Here is a 23,938-nt window from a genome sequence, read left to right as displayed (position 1 = left end):
AAAAGGTAAGTGAGCCAACAATGCACTAGCTTAAAGGAACCTATTTAGAAAATAAAAAACAAACCTTTACATCCCCTTTAATTAAACAAGCTGTGGTTAGAAGCCGATTGGTTTCTCTGCAGAACTGTGACTACGTTTGTCCACTCTAGCTTTAGTAAATAAACCCCTTTGTCTTTGAACAACCGACTTACTAAAAACAAAGGGCTAGATTCAGGTAGGGGGACGTAAGTTTGTGCGGGCGTAGCGTATGTTATTTACGCTACGCCGCTGCAATTTAGAGAGGCAAGTGCTGTATTCACAAAGCACTTGCCTCCTAAGTTACGGCGGCGTATCGTAAATGGGCCGGTGTAAGCGCGCCTAATTCAAATGAGGATGAGGGGGGCGTGTTTTATGTAAATGTCTAGTGACCCGACGTGATTGACGTTTTTTTACGAACGGCGCATGCGCCGTCCGTGGACATATCCCAGTGTGCATTGCTCCAAAGTACGCCGTTTCGACGTGAACGTAAACTACGTCAAGCCCGATTCGCGTACGACTTACGCAAACAACTTAAAAAGATAGGCGTGTTCTGACGTCCATACCTTGCATGGGCTGCGCCACCTAGGGAGCAGCTTTATCTTTACGCCGGCGTATCTCTAACGTAAACGGCGTAACTAATTGTGACGGGCGCACGTACGTTCGTGAAGCGGCGTATCTAGTCATTTGCATATTTTACGCCGAACTCAACGGAAGCGCCACCTAGCGGCCAGCGTAAATATGCACCCTAAGATACGACGGCGTAGGAGACTTACGCGGCTCGTATCTTAGCCTAATTTAGGCGTATCTGGTTTCCAGAATATGCTTAAATTTACGACGGCGTAGATTCAGAGTTACGACGGCGTATCTACTGATACGCCGGCGTAACTGTACCTGAATCTAGCCCTAAGACTATGCAACTTCTGTTGAATAAAAATCCATCTGGGCCAATGTTATATGGGTTTTAAAAAAGACCGATATGTTCAAATGCACATTCTTATGGACCTCACGACGTCAGGATTTTGTGGGTACTTTAAGTGCTGCTCATGCATTATACAGGCGGTCCCCTACTTACAAACGTCCGACTTACAAAAATAGGGAGACAACAGGAAGTGAGAGGAAATCTACCCCTAGGAAGGGAAATTCACTTCTGTAATAGTCAATATGGGGAAAAGGTGTCTCCACTGATGCTTTATCACCAGTCCTTGTTTCCCTAATACAGGGGTGTCAACCTGAAGGCCCTCCAGCTGTTCCGAAACTACAAGTCCCATCATGCCTCTGCCTGTGGGAGTCATGCTTGTAACTAACGCCTTGCAATGCCTCATGGGACTTGTAGTTTTGAAACAGCTGGAGGGCCGCCAGTTTGACACCCCTGCCCTAATAACTCAAAATCCAATTGTCATTAGGACAGAAAGTGAGGTGAAATCTTCTGAATAGGGGCACAGACAGCAAAACAAATGTTACAGGGGTGATAACCCTTCCCTATGTTTTCCAAAAAGTTTAAAATAGATTTTTTGTCTGGAGCTACAAAAAAAAAAAAAAATGTACCTGTTCCAACTTACAAAACAGATTCAACTTAAAGCGGGGGTTCACCCTATAAACCCCAAAAATAATTTTTTTTTTCTTCTACCATAAAATCAGGCATTGTAGCGCGAGCTACAGTATGCCTGTCCCGATTTTTTTATCCCCGTACTCACCGTGTACTCGTACATCGAAGATACCGACTCCCCTCGGGGAATGGGCGTGCCTATGGAGACGGAGGATGATTGACGGCCGGCTCTGGCGCGTCACGCTTCTCCGGAAATAGCCGAAATAGGCTTGGCTCTTCACGGCGCCTGCGCATAGCCTGTGCGCAGGCGCCGTGAAGAGCCGAGACCTACTCCGGCTGTCTTCGGGGAGAGTGACGTGCCAGGGCCGGCCGTCAATCATCCTCCCTCTCCATAGGCACGCCCATTCCCCGCGGGAGCCGAAATCTATAATGTACGAGTACACAGCGAGTACGGGGGTAAAAAAAATCGGGACAGGCATACTGTAGCTCGCGCTACAATGCCTGTCTCGATGGTAAAATCGTGTCACTGAGGGTGAACCACCGCTTTAAGAACAAGCCTAGAGTCTGTGTCTTGTTTGTAACCCGGGGACGGCCTGTATATTCATCACTGGGGAGCAGTAGTGGAAATATTCACGTAAACATCCCAAAGTACTTCTATTTTACATGTGCTCATCTCACTATGCCAAATCACTTTCAGTCAAAGCTTGGCAAGAGTGTACAAACTCACAATAAATCAATAAATTTCAGCACTTGGGTCAAGCTGACCCTTTTTCTGTGATTTAAAAGTTGAATGCCAAAGTGCAGGGCAACGGGCCGACTCATTGTTATGAAAATCAGTAACACCCCACAGCAAAAGCTTTACCAGTTCCAGACATTGTTTCAGGACCGCTCCCTATAGTCACCACTAAGGCCCCTTTCACACTGGGGCGGGAGGCGCGGTGGCAGTATAGTGCTGCTAAAAATAGCGGGGCTATACCGTCGGATTTGCCGCGGGATTCGGCCGCTAGCGGCCGATAAAGGGTTAATACCGCCCGCAATGCGCCTCTGCAGAGCGGTATTACCGCAATTTCCCATTGTTTTAAATAGGAAGGAGCGGTATACACGCCGCTCCTCTCACCGCTCCAAAGATGCTGCTGGCAGGAGATTTTTTTCCCTCTCGCCAGCACATCGCCTCAGTGTGAAAGCCCTCCGGCTTTCACATTGAGTATGCAGTGCAGGAGTTTTTCAGGTGGTATAGCAGCGCTATTTTTAGCGCTGTAGCGCCTGAAAAACTCCTCAGTGTGAAAGGGGTCTAACACATGGTGAAAAGCCATTGCAGATATGGAGCATTCATTGATTTATTTATTTTTTTGCATATGCACAGTGCATGCACACTGAAAACAGCAGTTGAACCACAAATGCATACATTATACAATTTTCAAAGGCTTGCCCGATTGCATACAAATTGAAAGTGTTTAGGTTTGACCTCATTGTATTGTTTTGTATTGTTTTGATAAATGTTTTGATAAATATAAAAAGAAAAATAAATAAAATTGTATAATGTATGGCCAGCCTTAGTTCACTTATGTGGTGCTACAGCACTTGTGTCCTCCCAGCACACACCTGCGGCTGTTCCATCTGTGTGATGCTGGTGCGAATACGTGAAAAGAGCAGTTCTAAGTAGCCCTAGTAGTCATGTGCATAAGGTCATGTGCATAAGGGAACAAACTGGACCAATGCAAGCATGTATGCATTTAAGATCATACCGGGAGTTTATCTTTAAGTTGTTACTGGTTGCTATGGGTTACTGTCCATTGGTATAGATCATTACAAACTGTACATTAACTAGTCTATGTCCGCTAACATTTCCCACCCATGATCTGCTGATCGTTGAGAATAATAAGTGATCAGGCTGGAATGCTCAGAGCACCAAGGTCATATAGAAACCTGCCAGACCTTGTGTTTACCTGACAAATCAAAATACTTGTGTTTTAAACTGGGTGAACACATATGCAATGCCAGACATCGCATTGCTGTACACATCACATGCCATATCTGTGCGATGCCAATTCAGCCCTACAGTTTGTAGGGCTGAATTTGCATTGCATTCGGACCAAAACGGTGCAGGACCTTTTTTTTGGCATGCACTGGAATCGGATCACATGGGTTTTCACACCCATGCGATTCGATTTTTACAGTTCGCCCTGCGATCCAATTTGTGGGTGTCATTAACTTTCTCGTGACACCCACAGCATTTTGCAGAGTGCAGTGTGAACTGCCTGCCAGATATATGCGATGCGGGAACCCGGACAGGTTTCCCGCATTGCATATGTGTGAACACAGCCTAATGCCGCATACACGCGATCGGTTTGTCTGATGAAAACGGTCTGATGGACAGTTTACATCAGACTAACCGATCGTGTGTGGGCCGCATCGTTTTTTTATCCATCGGTTAAAAAACGAGGAACTGGTTTTAAAATTATCTGATGGTTAACTAACCGATAGAAAAAAAAAAACGATCGTCAAGTCGACGCATGCTTGGAAGCATTGAACTTCATTATCCTCAGCAGGTCGTTGTGTTTTACGTCACCGCGTTGGACACGATCGTTTTTTTAACTGATGGTGTGTAGGCAAGACTGATGAAAGTTAGCTTCATCGGATATCTGATGAAAAAATCCATCAGTCCGTTTCCTTTGGATGAACCGATCGTGTGTACAGGGCAGTGTAGCGTAGTGTACTTGTAGGAGAGTAGAGTATACTGTAAACACGGGAGCTGCGGTGGCTCAACGCGATTGGCACTGCGCTGACAAGCCATTCACCTCTGCAGCTAGGGGTTCGGATCCCGGTCTCGGCTACATGTGAATTGAGTTTGGTGGTCTCAGCCCGGCTCCCGGTGGGTGTGCTATGCGAGGTAAGCCTGCGCTTAGTACGCCCACCCCCCCCCCCCACAAAAAAACACCACACTTACACACGCACTTGAAATTGGGTTAACATGCACGCACTTTGACCACGCGGTCTCTAAAAAGAGAGGCGAAGGACTAACGGGGCTGGTTGAGCGGGCTAGATCCTCTCACTCCCTTATAGGGAGTCCCTCTGCCCCGTTGGGCTTCAAAGCGGAGCAGGTAGGGCGGGCTGTGTGGGAGGACCCCCTCACACACCCACCATTGCCACCCGGGGCATGGAGAAAGGTGGCAGATTGCCTCTGGGGGAGGCCTGCCTACTCCCAACTCCTACAGTCCGGCTCCTCTCTCAAGTACACGCACAAAATACACTTTAAAAAAAAAAAAGTATACTGTTAAACACATGCAAAAGAGTGGTTACTTACCAAAACAATATTCGCAGTATATTGGCCACAAGTAGCATAAGACATACATAGACTGAGAAGCCCTCTGCATTCTGCGTTCTTCCAATGTCTCTGTACTGGGGTATGTATGGCACTATTCCCCCAAAGATCATAGCAGCTGATGCTCCCCATGATATCAGTTGGTACAAAGACGACAAAAGCCAGTCCGCTCCTTCTTCACTCATCCTGGCTCAGTGTCACCTGGCCTCTCCTTTGGCTTTATCCAGCTTCTCTGTCCCTGGCAGAGTCACTCTATCAGGATTAGTACAGTGGGTCCAAGCTCCAAACATATGCTTGGATATTATATCCCATTATAGTATCTGCAAGAAAAAGGAGGAGACCTGGATAATTAGTTATGCCTTTCAACAAAATTGTTTTAGAAATGATTTGTAGAAAGAGAAAGTTTGTCCTGTAAATCTAGCACTTATATAAAAACATTCCACATACATACATACTTATTCACCCAAGTGCAAAAGTAGCAGTCCATAATGCAGTGACAATTTTTATTGTACTCAACAAGGCTATCTGTATGCCCTCAATGAGTGAAAATAATACAGCCTTTAGGTTTATTATCCTTGAGGATAATAAAACAAATTTTCTGACATACAGACTGTAAAAAGAAGCAGAGTGTCCCAACTGAAATGAGGAACAAAAAAAGCATGTAAAATTTTAAACCATGTGTAATTTATTAAGCTATATTAGGAGATGCACAGAAATGTAGGTGGCAGATACACATCGGCTGACAATTGTGTTTTTTTTGGGCATTTTGCGAATATATATATATATATATATATATATATATATATATATATATGGTTTGACAAATTTGCTTGCAATCTAGGAGCCAGCTAAAAAAGTTAGGAGCCAGAAAACGCACCCCGTCCCGACGTGCTTGCGCGCAGAAGCGAACGCATACGTGAGCAGCGCCCGCATATGTAAACGGTGTTCAAACCACACATGTGAGGTATCACCGCGATTGGTAGAGTGAGAGCAATAATTCTAGCCCTAGACCTCCTCTGTAACTCAAAACATGCAACCTGTAGATTTTTTTTAAACGTTGCCTATGAAGATTTTAAAGGGTAAAAGTTTGTCGGCATTCCACGAGCGGACGCAATTTTGAAGCGTGACATGTTGGGTATGAATTTACTCGGCGTAACATTATCTTTCATAATATTAAAAAAAAAAAGGGGGGATAAATTTACTGTTGTCTTATTTTTTAATTAAAAAAAAGTGTAATTTTTTCCCAAAAAAGTGTGCTTGTAAGCAGGGCTGTGGAGTCGGTAGATAAATGTTCCGACTCCTCAGTTTTATGTACTTCCGACTCCGACTCCCCGACTCAGACTCCTCTGTATTAATATGCGAATGTATTTTATACATTCCTTGAGGGAAAGAAACGCAACCTACCACAGGACTACTGGCTGGGAAGCCAACAGTCTACTGTATTGCACAGTTTAAGCAAAAGACAAACACAATGAAAACAAAGTTTTTTATTCTAAAACATGATTTTCCTAGGAGAATCCCATAGTCATGTTTAAAGTTTAAGCTAACAATCAGAGTTTACAAGTTTTTATAGCCTTAGCTAAATGACAGCAGTTTTTGCAATGGTTTACAGCTTCAGTCTTGAACTATTGGCCCTCCATTCCCTTCACTTATACAAGTGTCTCACTCTCTAGTCCTGCAAAAAACATATTTATTTAATCCCTTATCAGTGAGAGGCTAGGTTACACATGGACGCTGCGTTCCCTGTAAAAGCAGAACACAACACTATGGAAAGTATAAGTATTGCAGCTCCTAATTGTGCGTTGCGTGCCATATAGTGAAGCACATGAAAAGCATGCTTCTTCACGGTCACTTAACGTGTTCGTTTTGCGGTTACGTGAGGCACTGCATGCATTGGTCTTTATTCTTACAGTAGAGAAGTCATTAATTATAACTTTTTGTGAATTGGGACATTTAAACTTGCTTTTTTTTTTTTATTCCAACTAAATTTAGTAGGAGTCGGAGTCGGTGCATTGTTTGCCGACTCCAGGTACCCAAAATTTCCCCCGACTCCTCGACTCCGACTCCACAGCCCTGCTTGTAAGACCGCTGCGCAGATACAGCATGACAGAAAGTATTGCAGCGATCGCCATTTTATTCTCTAGGGTGTTAGGATAAAAAATATATATAATGTTTGGGGGTTCTAATTAGAGGGAAGAAGATGGCAGTGAAAATAGTGAAAAATTACATTAGAATTGCTGTTTAACTTGTAATGCTTAACTTGTAATACCAACGGCCACCACCAGATGACGCCAGCTCACAAAAAAAAATATATATTTTTTTTTTTTGCCCCCCTTCCAAGCCAAGTCGCCAGGACCCTATTTCTAGTCGCCATGGCGACCGGGATTTGTCGAGCCCTGTATAATAAATTTATATATATATATATATATATATATATATATATATATATATATATATATATATATATAAATAAATAAATAAATAAACAAACAAACAAACAAACACACACATAAAGCCAATAATGGCTCAGAAAACACACGCAATTTCACCATGATTTCCCTCTGCTTATGGTGTGTTTTTCATAGATCACGCGATTCAAAAATTGCATCAAAAACTTAACAGGTGCGTTATTGATGAGTTTTCAATGCGTTTCAATGGGGAGGTGTGTTTTTGGCAAGTTTTTTTTCTCATTTTCGATTAAGTGCATCCTGAATTTTTGGTACCAAAATTTCCATTTGGTGCACCTCTAAGGCTCGATCCACACCTATGCATGTTGCTTTTGAGCGTTTTTAATGCTTCTTGAATATTTGCACTACAGAATGAGTTCCATAGGAAACCATGCTAAATAGACTATAGTGCAAATCTGCAAAATGCACTAAAAATGCATAGGTGTGACAGGCCTAAGATATATTCCATTTATTTTTAGGTATGACATTTTCATGCATGGTATATTGGAACATAAACAAAAAGAAAAAAAAAAAAAAACAATACCTAAAAAATCATCTCAGTCTATTTCCCTGTAATAACACAAACAAATAAATATAAAAAAAATGTAACATAAAGCACAATGTTGTTTCACACAAATAAATTCAAACAGCCAGGGATGATGAAAGTGATACTGGGGGTTGGGAGAACACCATCTGCTTCCAGAGTTATACAGCGAGAGGTTACTGACCTACTAAAGTCGATCTTGTTGTAATCATCTGACAGCCACTCCTAGTGACCGACATAGGCGGCCTGAGCAACAAGACAAGGAAACACTGCACCAACCAAGCATATAAACTTTTAAAAGATAAGATAAGATAAGATAAGAGCTCAAAGATGATTAATATAATTGCACTGCAATAAATAGTAGAAAGAACTACACATCTATTAAATAAAGAAATGTGGTCAGTTCCAATGGCAACACGCAGCGGAACCTTTACAATCAGACACGGGATCCCCCAGAATTTTAATAACCAGTCGGGCATAAAGTCAATGAGCTATGGGGGTCACACACAATTTTAGCAATTGGAAACGGGGGTCCCTGGGAATTTTAGCAGACGATCAGATATAAAGTTCTCCAGGTTTTTAGCAGTTAATTAGACACAAGGTTCCTCAGAATTTTAGCAGACAATCAGATATAGGATCCCCAAGTTTTTTTAACAGTCAGTCATACATACATACATAAGGATTTACGAAAACTGGAGAGTGCAAAATCTGGTGCAGCTGTGCATGGTAGCCAATCAGTGTCTAACTTCTGCTTATTCAATTAGACCACTTTCACACTAAGGGCCCTTTCACACGGGGCGGATCAGTAATGATCCGCCTCCGTGTGTCCGTCAGCTCAGCGGGGATCCTCCGTAAAATCCCCGCTGAGCCGTCGGCTGACAGGGCAGTCCCTGCACACAGGGACTACCCTGTCTTTTCTCCGCTCTCCCCTATGGGGGGGGGGGGGAATCGGATGAATACGGACCGTGTGTCCGTGTTCATCTGATCCGATGACGGAAGAAAAAAAATAGGATTTTGTTCCGTCCGCACAATCGGAGCTTTGCGGAGGCGGAGGATTACAGGTGTCAGCGGATGTTCATCCGCTGACACCTGCAATCACATGTCCCGTTTTCATCCGCAAATGGATGGATGAAAATACGGTCCGCACATGTGAAAGGGGCCTATGGTGGTTTTCAGGCATTTTAGTGCTTAAAATAGCCTCTAAATAGCGCCTGACAGCCGCCTTGCATTCATTTCAGTGTGTCTTTTTACACTGGGGCAGTGTGCTTTGTGGGACGTTGCAAACAGCATCTTTCGAGCAGGTTGGAAGTTCTGTATATAGCGCTCTCAAAATGCCCTGCCCACTGAAATGAATGGGCAGCGCTTCCAAGGCATCACAACATGGGCGCTTCTTTGGGGTTAAAAGTGCTCCGCTAGCGGCCAAAAAGCACCACTTAAACAGCCGTAAAACGCTGAAAAAATCAAGTCTGCAGGAAGAAAATAAGCAGGGACTACAACACCCAACATTTACATAGAACACGGACATAAATAATAATTTTTTTTACAAACATCTTATATTGCTCAACACTGTTAGGTATACCGAAAATATGTGTAAATGGGGACCAATTCCTTCTTAAAAAAATAAAAATAATTAACTAATGAAATATCTCTTCAGGACTTTTTCAGCTGTATTTATGTCAGGACAGTTTTGAAAAAAAAATTCAACTGGATTGCAAACAATCTTCGCTTCCCAAAAGAAAGTGGCTGTTTGCGTCTGCTCTGTATAAAGTGATACTAAACAGAGAAGTGCTAAAGCCGGTGTAAACCCTGCTTTGTTATTTTTACCTACAATAAAGCTTACCTGTAGGTAAAATGAATATCTCTTAAACCTGTACGGTTTAGGAGATATTCACCCTGCATGCAGCCGCTGGCACACGCACTCTGAAGGTCCGGCGTACCGTGCCGTAACCGAGAACTCCCACGTGCATCTGCAGGAGTGACATCATCGCGACTCTGGCCACTTACAGCAGCAAAGCCTGCGATCCAAAGAAGAAAGGACGGGAGAAGAGGTCAGCCCTATCATCGGTGACCTGGAGCCGCTGAGAGGGCTTCGTTCTGAGGTGAGGATTTTATAATGTGCTAGTGCAACGCATACTAATCAGTGACCTGGAGCCGCTGAGAGGGCTTTGTTCTGAGGTGAGGATTTTATAATGTGCTAGTGCAACGCATACTAATCAGTGACCTGGAGCCGCTGAGAGGGCTTCGTTCTGAGGCGAGGTTTTTAGAATGTGCTAGTGCAACGCATACCAATCAGTGACCTGGAGCCGCTGAGAGGGCTTCGTTCTGAGGTGAGGTTTTTAGAATGTGCTAGTGCAACGCATACTAATCAGTGACCTGGAGCCGCTGAGAGGGCTTCGTTCTGAGGTGAGGTTTTTAGAATGTGCTAGTGCAACGCATACCAATCAGTGACCTGGAGCCGCTGAGAGGGCTTCGTTCTGAGGTGAGGTTTTTAGAATGTGCTAGTGCAACGCATACTAATCAGTGACCTGGAGCCGCTGAGAGGGCTTCGTTCTGAGGTGAGGTTTTTAGAATGTGCTAGTGCAACGCATACCAATCAGTGACCTGGAGCCGCTGAGAGGGCTTTGTTCTGAGGTGAGGTTTTGATAATGTGCTAGTGCAACGCATACCAATCAGTGACCTGGAGCCGCTGAGAGGGCTTTGTTCTGAGGTGAGGTTTTGATAATGTGCTAGTGCAACGCATACTAATCAGTGACCTGGAGCCGCTGAGAGGGCTTCGTTCTGAGGTGAGGTTTTGATAATGTGCTAGTGCAACGCATACTAGTTCCAGGGAAGATCGGCCAGCCCAGTTAAAGAAGAGCAATTCCAATTAAAGTGTTACTAAATGCAATCTCTATATCTGCTCTCTCACAGTACACAGAACACGGAAATGCACATTTTTAAATAAATATAAACTGCTAAATACTCTCTCAGCAGTATATAGCATCCTAGTGATACTATGGGGGTTCTTTACAAAAGGCAAATCTACTTTGCACTACAAGTGCAAACTACACTTGAAATTGCACTGAAAGTGCAGTCGCAGTAAATCTGAGGGATAGATCTGAAATAAGGGGAAGCTCTGCTGATTTTATCATCCAATCATGTGAAGCTAAAATGCTGTTTTTTTATTTTCCTTGCATGTCCCCCTCAGATCTACAGCGACTGCACTTTCAAGTGCATTTTGCACTTGTAGTGCGACGTGGATTTGCCTATCGCAAATAACCCCCTATGTGTGTCTGGCTGAGCACTGGTTAACCAATTGTCGACCGCCTCCTGTACATTTACGTCGGCAGAATGGCACGGCTGCGCAAAGCAACGTACCTGTCACTTGCGGCGAGCTCCAAGACCTTGCCCACGGCACCCGCAGAACAGGGAGATTCCCATGTAAACAAGGCATTTCCCTGTTCTGCCTAGTGACAGGACAATGATCTACTGCTCCCTGTCATCGGGAGCAGTAATCACTGTTGTGTCACTCATAGCCTACCCCCCCCCAGTTAGAATCACTCCCTAGGACACACTTAACCTCTTCCTCACTCCCTAGCGGTAACCCCTTCCCTGACAGTGTCATCACACAGTAATCAGTGCATTTTTATAGCACTGATCGTTGCATAGATGACAATGGTCCCAAAATAGCGTCAAAAGTGTCTGATGTGTCCGCCATAATGTTGCAGTCACAAAAAAAAAACAAAAAAACAGATTGCCGTCATTACTAGTAAAAAAAATAAAAAAAATAATGTTTTTAATAAAAATGCCATAAATCCATCCCCTATTTTGTAGACGCTATAACTTTTGCGTAAACCAATCAATATACGCTTTTCATTATTTTTTTTAATCAAAAATATGTAGAGGAATACTTATCTACCTAAACTAAGAAAGAAATAATTTTATTAATTTATATATAATATATATATATATATATATATATATATATATATATATATATATATATATATGATTTATTATAAAAAAAAAAAGTTGCTTTTTTTCAAAATTGTTGCTCTTTTTTTTTTGTTTATAGCGCAAAAAAACAAAAAACAAAAAAAAACACAGGTGGTGATCAAATACCACCAAAAGAAAGCTCTATTTGTGGGGAAAAAAAATATGCAAATTTTGTTTGGGTGCAACGTCGCACGACCTTGCAATTGTCAGTTAAGGCGACGCAGTGCCGAATCACAAAAATGGCCCGGTCATTGTGAAACCAAACCCTCCGGGGCTGAAGTGGTTAAAGCTTGTAGGAGGAGTTTTCGTTCTCATCTGACTGTCCTATGATTCATGACTCCTGATCCTCCGTTTGGCAATACACACCAAATTGAGCATGTGATGAGTGCCCCCAAGGCTCTGTACTATCAGCAGATGAATTGGGGACTGTGGAAGGAGGAGAGGATCAGAGAACACAGGATCAAACAACCTTTTAAAAACAGTGCAGAGGCTTAACCCCTTAGGTGCCACAATGAGTACAACAAGCTTGTTTTATGGCATATATTTTACTGTTGTGGGTTTAGTAACACTTCAAATTATAAATATCAAAAACTGTTTTATAGTTCCCAATGAATAAATATTTATTGTATCAGATGTGTTTATTTTGTGCATTAACCACTTAAGACCCGGACCTTTAGGCAGCTAAAGGACCCGGCCAGTTTTTGCGATTCGGCACTGCGTTGCTTTAACTGACAATTGCGCGGTCATGCGACGTCGCTCCCAAACAAAATTGTCGTCCTTTTTTTCCCCACAAATAGAGCTTTCTTTTGGTGGTATTTGATCACCTCTGCGGTTTTTATTTTTTGCGCTATAAACAAAAATAGAGCGACAATTTTGATATATTTTTGATATATTTATGCTATATATTTTATCTATTTTTGCTATAATAAATATCCCCCAAAAATATATATAGAAAATTATTTTTTTTCTCAGTTTAGGCCGATTCATATTCTACCTATTTTTTGGTATAAAAAAAAAAAAAAAAAAAAAAAAAAAAAAATAAATCGGAATATGAGTTTATCGATTGGTTTACGCAAAATGTATAGCGTTTACAAAATAGGGGATAGTTTTATTGCATTTTTATTCTTTTTTTTTTTTATGGCGGCGAACAGCGATTTTTTTCATGATTGCGACATTATGGCGGACACTTCGGAAAATGTTGATACATTTTTGGGACCATTGTCATTTTCACAGCAAAAAATGCATTGTTTACTGTGAAAATGACAATTGCAGTTTGGGAGTTAACCACAAGGGGGCGCTGAAGGGGTTATGTATGACCTCATCTGTGTTTCTAACTGTAGGGGGGTGTGGCTGTAGGTCTGACATCATCGATTGTGTTTCCATATATAAGGGAACACACAATCAATGACGGCGCCACAGTGAAGAACGGGGAAGCTGTGTTTACACACAGCTCTCCCCGTTCTTCAGCTCGGGGGACCGATCGCGGGACTCCAGCGGCGATCGGGGCTTTGGACCAGGTCGCGTGCACGCGCGACCCCACGGCTGGGCTTAAAGGGCCACGTACAGGTACGTGGATGTGCCCAGCCGTGCCATTCTGCCGACGTATATCGGCGTGAAGGGGTCCTTAAGTGGTTAATACGGTGTAGGCAGAGTCAATGATTGACACTAACTTTCATTTTGTTCAGACGGCATCTGCATTCAAGGCTCTTTTTTACTTTAGCAATTACATTCGGTATAGTTATTACGGATATGTAATAAAATTAAGCTTTTTTGAGAGGCTCTTAGTGAATGTAATCAATCAACATGCTATAACCTGCACCCATATTGTTTTGCAATAGGAGAACATGGAGGAAGAGAGACATGTCATTTACCACTGTGTATATGCCCGCATATGTGACTCTATAGTCATGTGGGCTGCACAGATAAAAAAAAAAAAAAAAAAGGAAATTAAGAGATTCGAAGGGAACTGACATTTGTGCATGCTCAGTAGAGGACACCAGCTGGTCTACATAATCTCAGCTTATTTGCCGTTGCTTCAGTCAGTGTGCCGTTACCAGCGGCTCCCGCATGCATGTGCTGGAGTGACGTCATCGCGGCTCCGGACAATCATAGCGCCAGAGCTGCGATACCCGGAAGAAACCCCCCGGGAGTGATGTCGCCGGCTGGTGCTGTGTACAGGCAACGCAGCGAGGACTTTGATCTCAAGCGAGTATGGCTATGCTATGCATACTAGCTCATTATGCCTTTGTCTTGCAGTTATGAGTTGTTTTTTTCAAAGTGGGTTTACAACCACTTTAATTGCTTTGAGACTATGAACACTGTTATATAGCAATAAGAGTTTTTCATAGTCTGGGTTTAAAGCAGTGTTTCGCCCAACAACAACAAAAAAATAATTAAAAGCCAGCGGCCACACATACTGCAGCTGCTGGGTTTTAATAATTGGACCTGTCCTGGAGTCCAGCGATGTCGTCACCCGCAGCTGAGGTTTCCTTCAGCTGTCAGGTGCTGCAGCCGCCATTGCAGGTAAGGGAACCCGGCAGTGTAGCCTTTTGGCTTCACACCGGGAAACCTAATGCATGAGGCCCCGCGCTCCTCTCTCCTACTGGCCTGGCAGCCAGGGGAGGAGGAGGGAGTCTCAGCTGTGACGTCAATACCTGCTGCTGAGGCTCCCAGAAGTGGGAAAGAATACCTGTCCACCCTCCCCCCACTCGAAAGGTGCCAATTGTGGCACAGGGGGGGGGGGGGGGAGGACAGATGAGCGGAACCCACTTTAGGGTGTAATTACGCTTTAATGGCATGTTAAAGCCTGAAACACACTAGAAGTTTTTTATTTTGTTCAACCCTTTGTGTTCCGACAGGGGGACTCCTTCCCAACCAGAACATAATGATCAGATGCTGGTTTTTGGACAAGTCCCTTTGACCAGGGCTCGACAAATATCGGTCGCCAGGGCGACTAGAAATAGCCTCCTGGCGACTTGGCTTGGAAGGTGGGCAGCTCTTCCTTGTGTGAGCTGGCGCCATCTGGTGGTGGCCGTTGGTATTACAAGTTAAACAGCAATTCTAATGTAATTTTTCACTATTTTCACTGCCATCTTCTTCCCTCTAATAAGAACACCCAAACATTATATATATATTTTTTATCCTAACACCCTAAAGAATAAAATGGCGATCGTTGCAATACTTTGTCACGCCGTATTTGCGCAGCAGTCTTACAAGTGCACTTTTTTGGGGAAAAAAATACACTTTTTTTAATTAAAAAGTAAGACAACAGTAAAGTTATCCCCTTTTTTTTTTTATATTATGAAAGATAATGTTACACCGAGTAAATTCATACCCAACATGTCACGCTTCAAAATTGCGTCCGCTCGTGGAATGCCGACAAACTTTTACCCCTTAAAATCTTCATAGGCAACGTTTAAAAAAATCTACAGGTTGTAGATTATTTTAATCTTGATGTGCTTTGTGCATTTCTTCCAGATGTGTGCATTACCCCAATGTGAAAATGTTTTCTATGGGAGCTTCCTGTAATAAAGACCGGTCACTGCTGTTCTCTCATTATGCAGGATGACTGGTCTTGTCTCCGCCCCCCTCTGGTAGTGAGCGGGGTCTGTTGGGTCCCTCCCACAGCTCTGCTCAGGCTACGTACATCACAGTGATGAGGTCATCGATACGTTATACAAAGTAATATCTGTGTTTGTAATGGCATTTGGTGCAAAGTAGATTTATATCCTTTGTGGCTATTGAAAAACCATTTAAACTAAAAGAGCTTGTACTCAGAGTTCAGCTTTAAAGGAAATCTATTATAATTTTCGATTTATAGCATCAGCACTGTAATAGCAATACCAACAATAATTGTTTTTGACAATCCAATATAATCTTAAAGTCTTTTCATGTTCTGCCTCTCTGCTGGCCATCTCTTCCCACAAGTTCCTGGATTCCCTGCACGTTTTGAAATTTCTCCTCTGCTGTTTACTTTCAATTTCTAATGACTACATATCCCATGGTACCTTGCTACCTGCAATCAGTGCCATCTGAAACTCCTCCTCTCAGCATCTCTGTAGTTCGGAAGGCATGTGAAATGTGACACAGCCATGCCTACTCACAAGGTATAGTGAATATATGTCACAGAATTTAGGGAGGTAAAATGTGTGGGATCTTCACAAAATAAGTTTACAAACTTCAAGATTGATCAGTTTAGTAGGATGGAAAATTCAAATACAATGTAGAAATCAATATACAGTTTTACATATGTACCATAAATGTGCTTTAAAAAGAACCAGTCGCTGCCAAGTTAACTCGGCAGTCCCATGAAACACCCATTGTAGCTAAGCGGTTAGCATTTTCTAATCCCAACTACGGCACTACCTGCCTGGAGTTTGCATGTTCTCCCTGTGCCCACGTGGGTTTCCTCCAAGTACTCTGCAGAGACAAGATAGCCAGAAATGAGACAGCCAGAGGCAGTCAAAGACGAGACAGCCAGAGACAGTCAAAGACGAGACAGCCAGAGACAGTCAAAGACGAGAAAGCCAGAGACAAAGACGAGACAGCCAGAGACAGTCAAAGACGAGACAGCCAGAGACAAAGACGAGACAGCCAGAGACAAAGACGAGACAGCCAGAGACAAAGACGAGACAGCCAGAGACAAAGACGAGACAGCCAGAGACAAAGACGAGACAGCCAGAGACAAAGACGAGACAGCCAGAGACAAAGACGAGACAGCCAGAGACAAAGACGAGACAGCCAGAGACAAAGACGAGACGCACAAAGACGAGACGCACAGAGACAGTCAAAGACGAGACGCACAGAGACAGTCAAAGACGAGACGCACAGAGACAGTCAAAGACGAGACGCACAGAGACAGTCAAAGACGAGACGCACAGAGACAGTCAAAGACGAGACAGCCAGAGACAAAGACGAGACAGCCAGAGACAAAGACGAGACAGCCAGAGACAAAGACGAGACAGCCAGAGACAAAGACGAGACAGCCAGAGACAAAGACGAGACAGCCAGAGACAAAGACGAGACAGCCAGAGACAGTCAAAGACGAGACAGCCAGAGACAGTCAAAGACGAGACAGCCAGAGACAGTCAAAGACGAGACAGCCAGAGACAGTCAAAGACGAGACAGCCAGAGACAGTCAAAGACGAGACAGCCAGAGACAGTCAAAGACGAGACAGCCAGAGACAGTCAAAGACGAGACAGCCAGAGACAGTCAAAGACGAGACAGCCAGAGACGAGACAGGAGACTGCAGACTAAGGATGAGCTCCGGCGTGTTGGCAAAGCCCACCAGGAATTTGACAATGCACAGCGCTAATCACAGGCAGCGAGACATTTCCCGATCTCTGCAGCGACGCATCGGGACAATGTCTCACTGCCTGTGATTAGCGCTGTGCAGTGCCGACTTCCTGGCGGGCTATACACGTGGGCTTTGCGAACACGCCGGAGCTCCTCCTCAGAGGCTGCAGACGCCATACAGGAGGCGGTCAGAGGCTGCAGACGCCATACAGGAGGCGGTCAGAGGCTGCAGACGCCATACAGGAGGCGGTCAGAGGCCGCAGACGCCATACAGGAGGCGGTCAGAGGCCGCAGACGCCATACAGGAGGCGGTCAGAGGCCGCAGATGCCATACAGGAGGCGGTCAGAGGCTGCAGACACCATACAGGAGGCGGTCAGAGGCCGCAGATGCCATACAGGAGGCGGTCAGAGGCTGCAGACGCCATACAGGAGGCGGTCAGAGGCTGCAGACGCCATACAGGAGGCGGTCAGAGGCTGCAGACGCCATACAGGAGGCGGTCAGAGGCTGCAGACGCCATACAGGAGGCGGTCAGAGGCTGCAGACGCCATACAGGAGGCGGTCAGAGGCCGCAGACGCCATACAGGAGGCGGTCAGAGGCCGCAGACGCCATACAGGAGGCGGTCAGAGGCTGCAGACACCATACAGGAGGCGGTCAGAGGCTGCAGACACCATACAGGAGGCGGTCAGAGGCTGCAGACACCATACAGGAGGCGGTCAGAGGCTGCAGACACCATACAGGAGGCGGTCAGAGGCTGCAGACGCCATACAGGAGATCAATGCCACCTCATCAGTGCCCAACAATTTAATGATTTCAAAAGACAGATACCTTGACATGACAGGATTGCTAACTGTCATATTTGCTTGTTTCTTCAACCAAACTGTCAAACCCTCAAAGGGCCGGTGTCATAACTGATCACATGTGCAGCACCATGGCAGTTGCAGATCAAACAGAAGCTAAGGCAGCTTCCTTGGCTAAAAAGGATAGGAGGGTTTAGTTTCATTTTTACTTCACACAGAAGGGGAGGCTGTGTAGGACTTCCAGCAAGTAAAAAGGGCAGCAGGAAAACTGCTAACAAATATAACATTGGTGTAAGAATGGACAGACACTTTAAGCCAAGATATATCAGCAGACATCTCTTATACTGGGATGTGTCCGGGGAGCCCCATACATCGGACATTAACCATCTATGTAATCCACACAGGCTGTGATCACCATCAGCAACTCATATTGTATCCATCACAAAGACAGCAATGAGCGGAGCCCGGCAGTCGTGCGCATGTCACAGATCGCTGACCGGGGACTCCTCCCCCTCCAGGTGACAGTGCCAGCAGGGCACATCTAACCCCCATGACCATACCCCGTGTCCTGTCACCTTACCTGCTGTCAGCTGTCAAACTGCAGGCTACCTCCGCACATCCCGCAACCGAAATACCCGGCACTACGAACCTTTCCTTCTCACATCCTGGTCCTCCTCTATCGCACATCTGATTGGAGCCCCGGGCATGAAGGCGTGACCATGGGGACACGTCACACTAAGCGCCGGCTGATCATAGAGGAAGTGGATTGTGCAGGTGTGTGTGAGGGGGAGGAGCGCTGGACGGCACACGTGGCTGTAGAGGCCAGTCAGTGACACACCTGTCCGGGACAGCAGTGCTTCATGGTGATTGGAGGGTCATTTATACAGGAGGGCGTGTGAGGGAAGACAGTTCTTATTTATGACAACTACTAACATTAGAGTGTTAGCGGGGGGGACTCTGCTTATCCACCTTCACGTCCTTACTAAGGACTGTCACCAAAGAAAACCCTGGAAGAAGGGCTACAGGGGCTCATCTACACCAAAGCCCTAGAATTCTACATTTGTTTGCAGCATTATTTTTATCGTCTCCATTTACATGCATTTGTAGCGCAAAATGCTTAAGGGTGAATTCACACCGACTTTTGCTAAAATGCACATACACTCACCGGACGCTTTATTAGGTACACCTTGCTATTACAAAAGCAAAAAATATTATTAAGGGGCGGTTCACACTGCTGCGGCGCAGGAACCCTGCGAATCCACTGCGGATTGCCGCATCGCATGTTTTCCCGCGGCAGTTTACATTGCCCTATGCAAACTGCTGGAAGTGTCAGTTAAAAGTTAACGACACCCCCAAATCAGTTTGCAGATCGCAGTGCGTGAAAATCCCAGTACCTCAGCAGTTTTTTAAATACGCAGTCTGGCACCAACAACCATGCCATGTTTAAAGTCACTTAAATCCCCTTTCTTCCCCAATTTGATGCTCAGTTTGAATTTCAGCAAGTCGTCTTCACCACGTCCAGATGCCTTAATGCAGTGGTCATCAACCCTGCCCTACAGGGCCCACTAACAGGCCAGGTTTTATGTATTACCATGGGGAGATGTAGTCTAGAATACTGCAATCACTGAGCAGCAAATGATATCACCTGTGATGTATTTCAGTTATCTTGCAAACCTGGCCTGTTAGTGGGCCCTGTAGGGCAGGGTTGATGACCACTGCCTTAATGCACTGAGTTGCTGCCATGTGTTTGGCTGACTAGCAATTTGTGTTACCAAGCAATTGAACAGGTGTACCTAATAATTTGTCTGGTGAATGTACATTTCCATGCATTTTAGTTGCATTTCAATGCACATTTTAGCTCTCTGCTTTTTTTTTTTTTTTTTTTTGGAATTTCCTTTCCATCACATCCTGCAGGTAGAGGAGTGTCAGGGAAGGCATTTATTTATTTTTAAAAAATTGTGTAGGTTTTTCTAAGGCACAACAGCCCTAATCATAATGGCACTAGCTTTACTGAGGAAAAGGAGGAAGAGCAGAAATGGGGCAAACAAGAAGACTCTATTGGGTACATCTATTACTGTCACAGTGTGAAAGCAAAGGGCAGTTTTGGACCATATACTGTACCAGGGTTTATGAAGTCACCCTGAATGTTCTTTTTTTGCCTATACTCAGATGTCCTTTGCTAGGTAAGTATGTAATATATTTGTTGCTAGTAGGGCTGTCCCGATACCACTTTTTTGAGACCGATACTTTTTTTCAAGTACTCGCTGATACCGATTACCGATACTTTTTTTTTTTTTAATGTCATGTGACAGTGGCAGTATTTATTTATTTATTTTTACAATTATTTTTTTACTAATTTTTTTTTTTTATAGTAATTTTTTTTTTTTTTTTTAGGGGGGGGGTGGATTGTCAGTGTGTGTGTGTTTTTTATTTATTTTTTTATTTACATTTTTATTTTTATTTTTATTTTAAATATTTATTGCAATTTTTTTTTTTTTTAATCAGCCCTGTTGGGGGTCTTTGGAGAGATATCAGGGGTCTTAACAGACCTCTGACATCTCCCATTTAAGACAGAGAAAGGGACTAAGGACGCATATTCCCCAGTCCCTTTCTCAGCAGCCTCAGCTGAAATGAATGGAGAGAAGCTCCTCCATTCATAAACTGAAGCATCGTAAACACAGGAGGTTACGATATTCAGTTATATGAATGGACAGAGTCGGTGATCACCGACTCTGTTCATTCGGAAAAGGTAGGAGCCGGGCTTAGACAGATTGAGGGGGGAGAGCGGCACGGACGGGGGGGGAGAGAGAACTGCACGGACGGACAGGGGGAGGAGAGAGAACTGCACAGACGGACGGGGGGGGGGGTTGGAGAGAGAACTGCACGGACGGACAGGGGGAGGAGAGAGAACTGCACAGACGGGGGGGGGGTTGGAGAGAGAACTGCACGGTGGGGGGGGGGTTGGAGAGAGAACTGCACGGACGGGGGGGGTTGGAGAGAGAACTGCAGGGGGGGGGGGGGAGAGAACTGCAGGGGGGGGGGGAGAGAACGGCACGGACGGGGGAAGGGGAGGCGAGAGGACGGGGGAAGGGGAGGAGAGAGAACGGCACGGACGGGGGGGGAGAGAGAACTGCACGGACGGGGGGGGGGGGGTTAGAGAGCTGCACAGACGGGGAAAAACAGCACGGGGGGGAAGACAACAGCACGTGGGGGGAAGACAGCACTGAGCACGGGGGAGAGAAGACTTGCAACTCCCCTGCCTGCCCAGGTAACGGGTGAGGCATCGGAGCATTTCCCCCGAGTACAAGTACTCGGGGAAATGCTCGGTATCGGTACCGATACTAGTATCGGTACATCCCTAGTTGCTAGGGTTAGAGGGTTAAAAGGATTCTAACTTTACAGGGTTTTTTTTCTTTAAAAATAACAAACATATTATACTTGCCTGCTCTGTTGCAATGGTTTTGCACATAGCAACCCAGATCCTCCTCTTCCCTTGTCCCTCACCGGTGCTCCTGTCCCCTCCCTCCTGCTGAGTGCCCCCACAGCAAGCAGCTTGCTTAGGTGGCACCCGAGCCAAGCTCTGTGTGTCCATTCAGACACGGAGCCTGTCAGATTTGGCATGCGATTATTGCCAGCGGCTATAGTCGTTAGCAAAAATCACTCTGTTCTCCTGGTCGGGATGGCTCCCCCCACTGGGGGAACACAATAGCTCTGCAGGAGGGATTTCCTCATCAACGTTGACTGCGTTTTTATACATAATTTGGTTATCACAAGTGCCTTAAAAGTCCAGTTAGGGGTTCTAGTTCTCCTTTTGTTTTTGACTGCGTTGATGGGAGAATCAAGCGATTATTCTTTCCTGCAATCCATGGTTGCAAGAAAGAAAATCGCTCTGTCTATGGCCAGGTTTAGAGTTATGTTCAGGGTTAAAGGGGTTGTAAAGGAAAACTTTTTTTTTTTCATAATAAGCATCCTTTACCTGCAGACATTCCTCTTTTCACTTCCTCATTGTTCGTTTTTGCTCAGAAGTTGCTCTATTTCTTCTCTGTTCTGTTCACTTTCTGCTTGTCTGATTGTTACTGACCACCGTGACGGGAGGGTTTACTGCGGTGGTCAGTAACGTGCTCACCCCCTCCTGGGAACTACATCTGTGCTGCAGGACGCTCTCTAGGTGTTAGAGACTTCAAGGAGGTGTGAATTACTGGGCGTGCCGCAATGCATACTGGGAAATGTAGTTCTTACATGAACGAGCGCCGCAAACCAGGAAGTGAATGAGAGAACAGAAACTAGAACGGCGGAGGTGATATAGAGGAAGGAATTTAATAGGTATTTACTTGTTTTTTAACAGAATCATTACACTATTCTGTCTGTCTACCTTGCAGACATTAATTTTAGGCAAAACATTTTTTCCTTTAGTGACCCTTTAAGTTGGTTATGTTTGAGTCGGGGTTAGTTAGAGTTAGACTCCTTTTTTCTTTACGTTACGTTAAAATGCATACATGTTGCAATTTAAACCAACGCACCTGTAAATTAAAAGAAACAAACATACATATTTTTGCAGGAATAAAATGTGTATTAATTTTTATTTTATTTTTTTCCTGTAGGATCCTGGAAACTATTTCAGCTGTGATCAGTGGATCATGGGTACAATGTCAGTCTTCTGCAGACAAGCCCACCAGCTTTCAGCTCCTACCTCCGATACGGGATGACTGTTTACAAACTGCAGGATTTGTGAATGAACTATCAGCGCCCTCGCAGTTCCTTTAGAACTACAAGCCGTCAGCCATGGTGGCTGACGGTAATTGTAGTCTTTCTAATCACAGGAAATTGTTACATGTTCCATCGTAATGTGAACTTACATACATACACTTAACTCTATTATGTATTTCTGCACTTCATAACCTGCTTATTGAATGAATGAATGAATGACTTGTATAGCGCTACACATGCAAACTGAATCGACTCTAGGCGCTTTTTGCAGCCAGTGTCTTCCTGACTGGTGCAGTAATTTACCATGTAGGATCTTGACACGCTTGGGACACACAGTCGTACACACATATATACATATACTGGGCCAATTTGGACAGGATCCAATTAACCTACCAGCATGTCTTTGGATCTTATTATCCCGTATCCTATGGGATATGTCAATTCTCAGACAATGATGGCTCCACATACGCTAAATACATCAACATTCTGGGGCAGGGGTTCCATTATGTGTGGGAGACCTGTTGCGATTTCCGTTTTTTGCCACACCTCTAATTCATTGCTTGGTGACATCCCAAGGTCTATGAATACTATGCCTGTGTCCTGTAATGTACAATTACGATAAGAGGAATTTTCACTTGCCTGTAAATTCCATATCTTGGAGTAAACTACAGGATACAAAACACACTTCCCCCCCTATTTCTTAACCCATTTTCTTTAACCCATTCACGCAGTAACGCAAATATACGGCCTACGGCTAGAAGGGTTTGTCCTGGGGTGATGCCTTCAGCTGCACAATAGCACAGTGGGAACAATTCCCCCATATACATTGAATGTTTGGATGAGGCAAGTGGGTAATTTGTTTCCGTTCAATACACTAGTTGAACATGAAAAAATAAATCAATGTATGGCCAGCCTAAGACCATCCAGAAATTCTTATTCCGCATACACACGGTTGGAATTTCCAATGGAAAAAGTCAGATGGGAGCTTTCCATCGGATAGTCCGACCGTGTGTATGCTTTTTTCCCTCGGAATTTCAGACGGACTTAGAGAGCAGGTTCTCTATTTTTCTGTCGGAAATTCAGATGGAGTTTTGCCCAGTCAAAAGTCTGACCGTGTGTACCCGGCATTAGAATCGGCCATGACACCTTCTCATTAGAAACATCTAAAGCATGGGTGCTCAACCTGTGGCCCTCCAGCTGTTGCAAAACTACAAGTCCCATGAGGCATTGCAAGCTGCTGGCAGTTACAAGCACGACTCCCAAACGCAGAGGCATGATGGGACT

At 44.6% G+C, this 23,938-nt stretch overlaps 1 protein-coding gene across 3 annotated transcripts in view; it reads right to left on the bottom strand.

The window, feature by feature from the left end:
* Positions 1–18,679, bottom strand: part of SLC66A2 (solute carrier family 66 member 2) — a 175,518-nt gene extending 156,839 nt beyond the window's left edge. For 2 of the 3 annotated variants that reach the window (XM_040353844.1, XM_040353846.1), the window contains exons 1-2: positions 18,528–18,617; positions 4,869–5,206 (exon numbers count right to left, since the gene is read on the bottom strand). In XM_040353844.1, coding sequence (XP_040209778.1) covers positions 4,869–5,071 — 203 coding nt within the window. In that variant the 5' untranslated portion in view covers positions 5,072–5,206; positions 18,528–18,617. Of the gene's footprint in view, positions 1–4,868; positions 5,207–18,527 lie in introns of all 3 variants that reach the window. The other variant, XM_040353845.1, reaches the window with a different exon arrangement.
* Positions 18,680–23,938: the final 5,259 nt, after the last annotated feature.

This window comes from Rana temporaria, chromosome 5 (assembly GCF_905171775.1).
Source record: "Rana temporaria chromosome 5, aRanTem1.1, whole genome shotgun sequence".
Lineage (NCBI taxonomy): Eukaryota > Metazoa > Chordata > Amphibia > Anura > Ranidae > Rana > Rana temporaria.
Note: the sequence above shows the minus strand (reverse complement) of the source record. Positions and strands in the feature narration are given on the sequence as shown.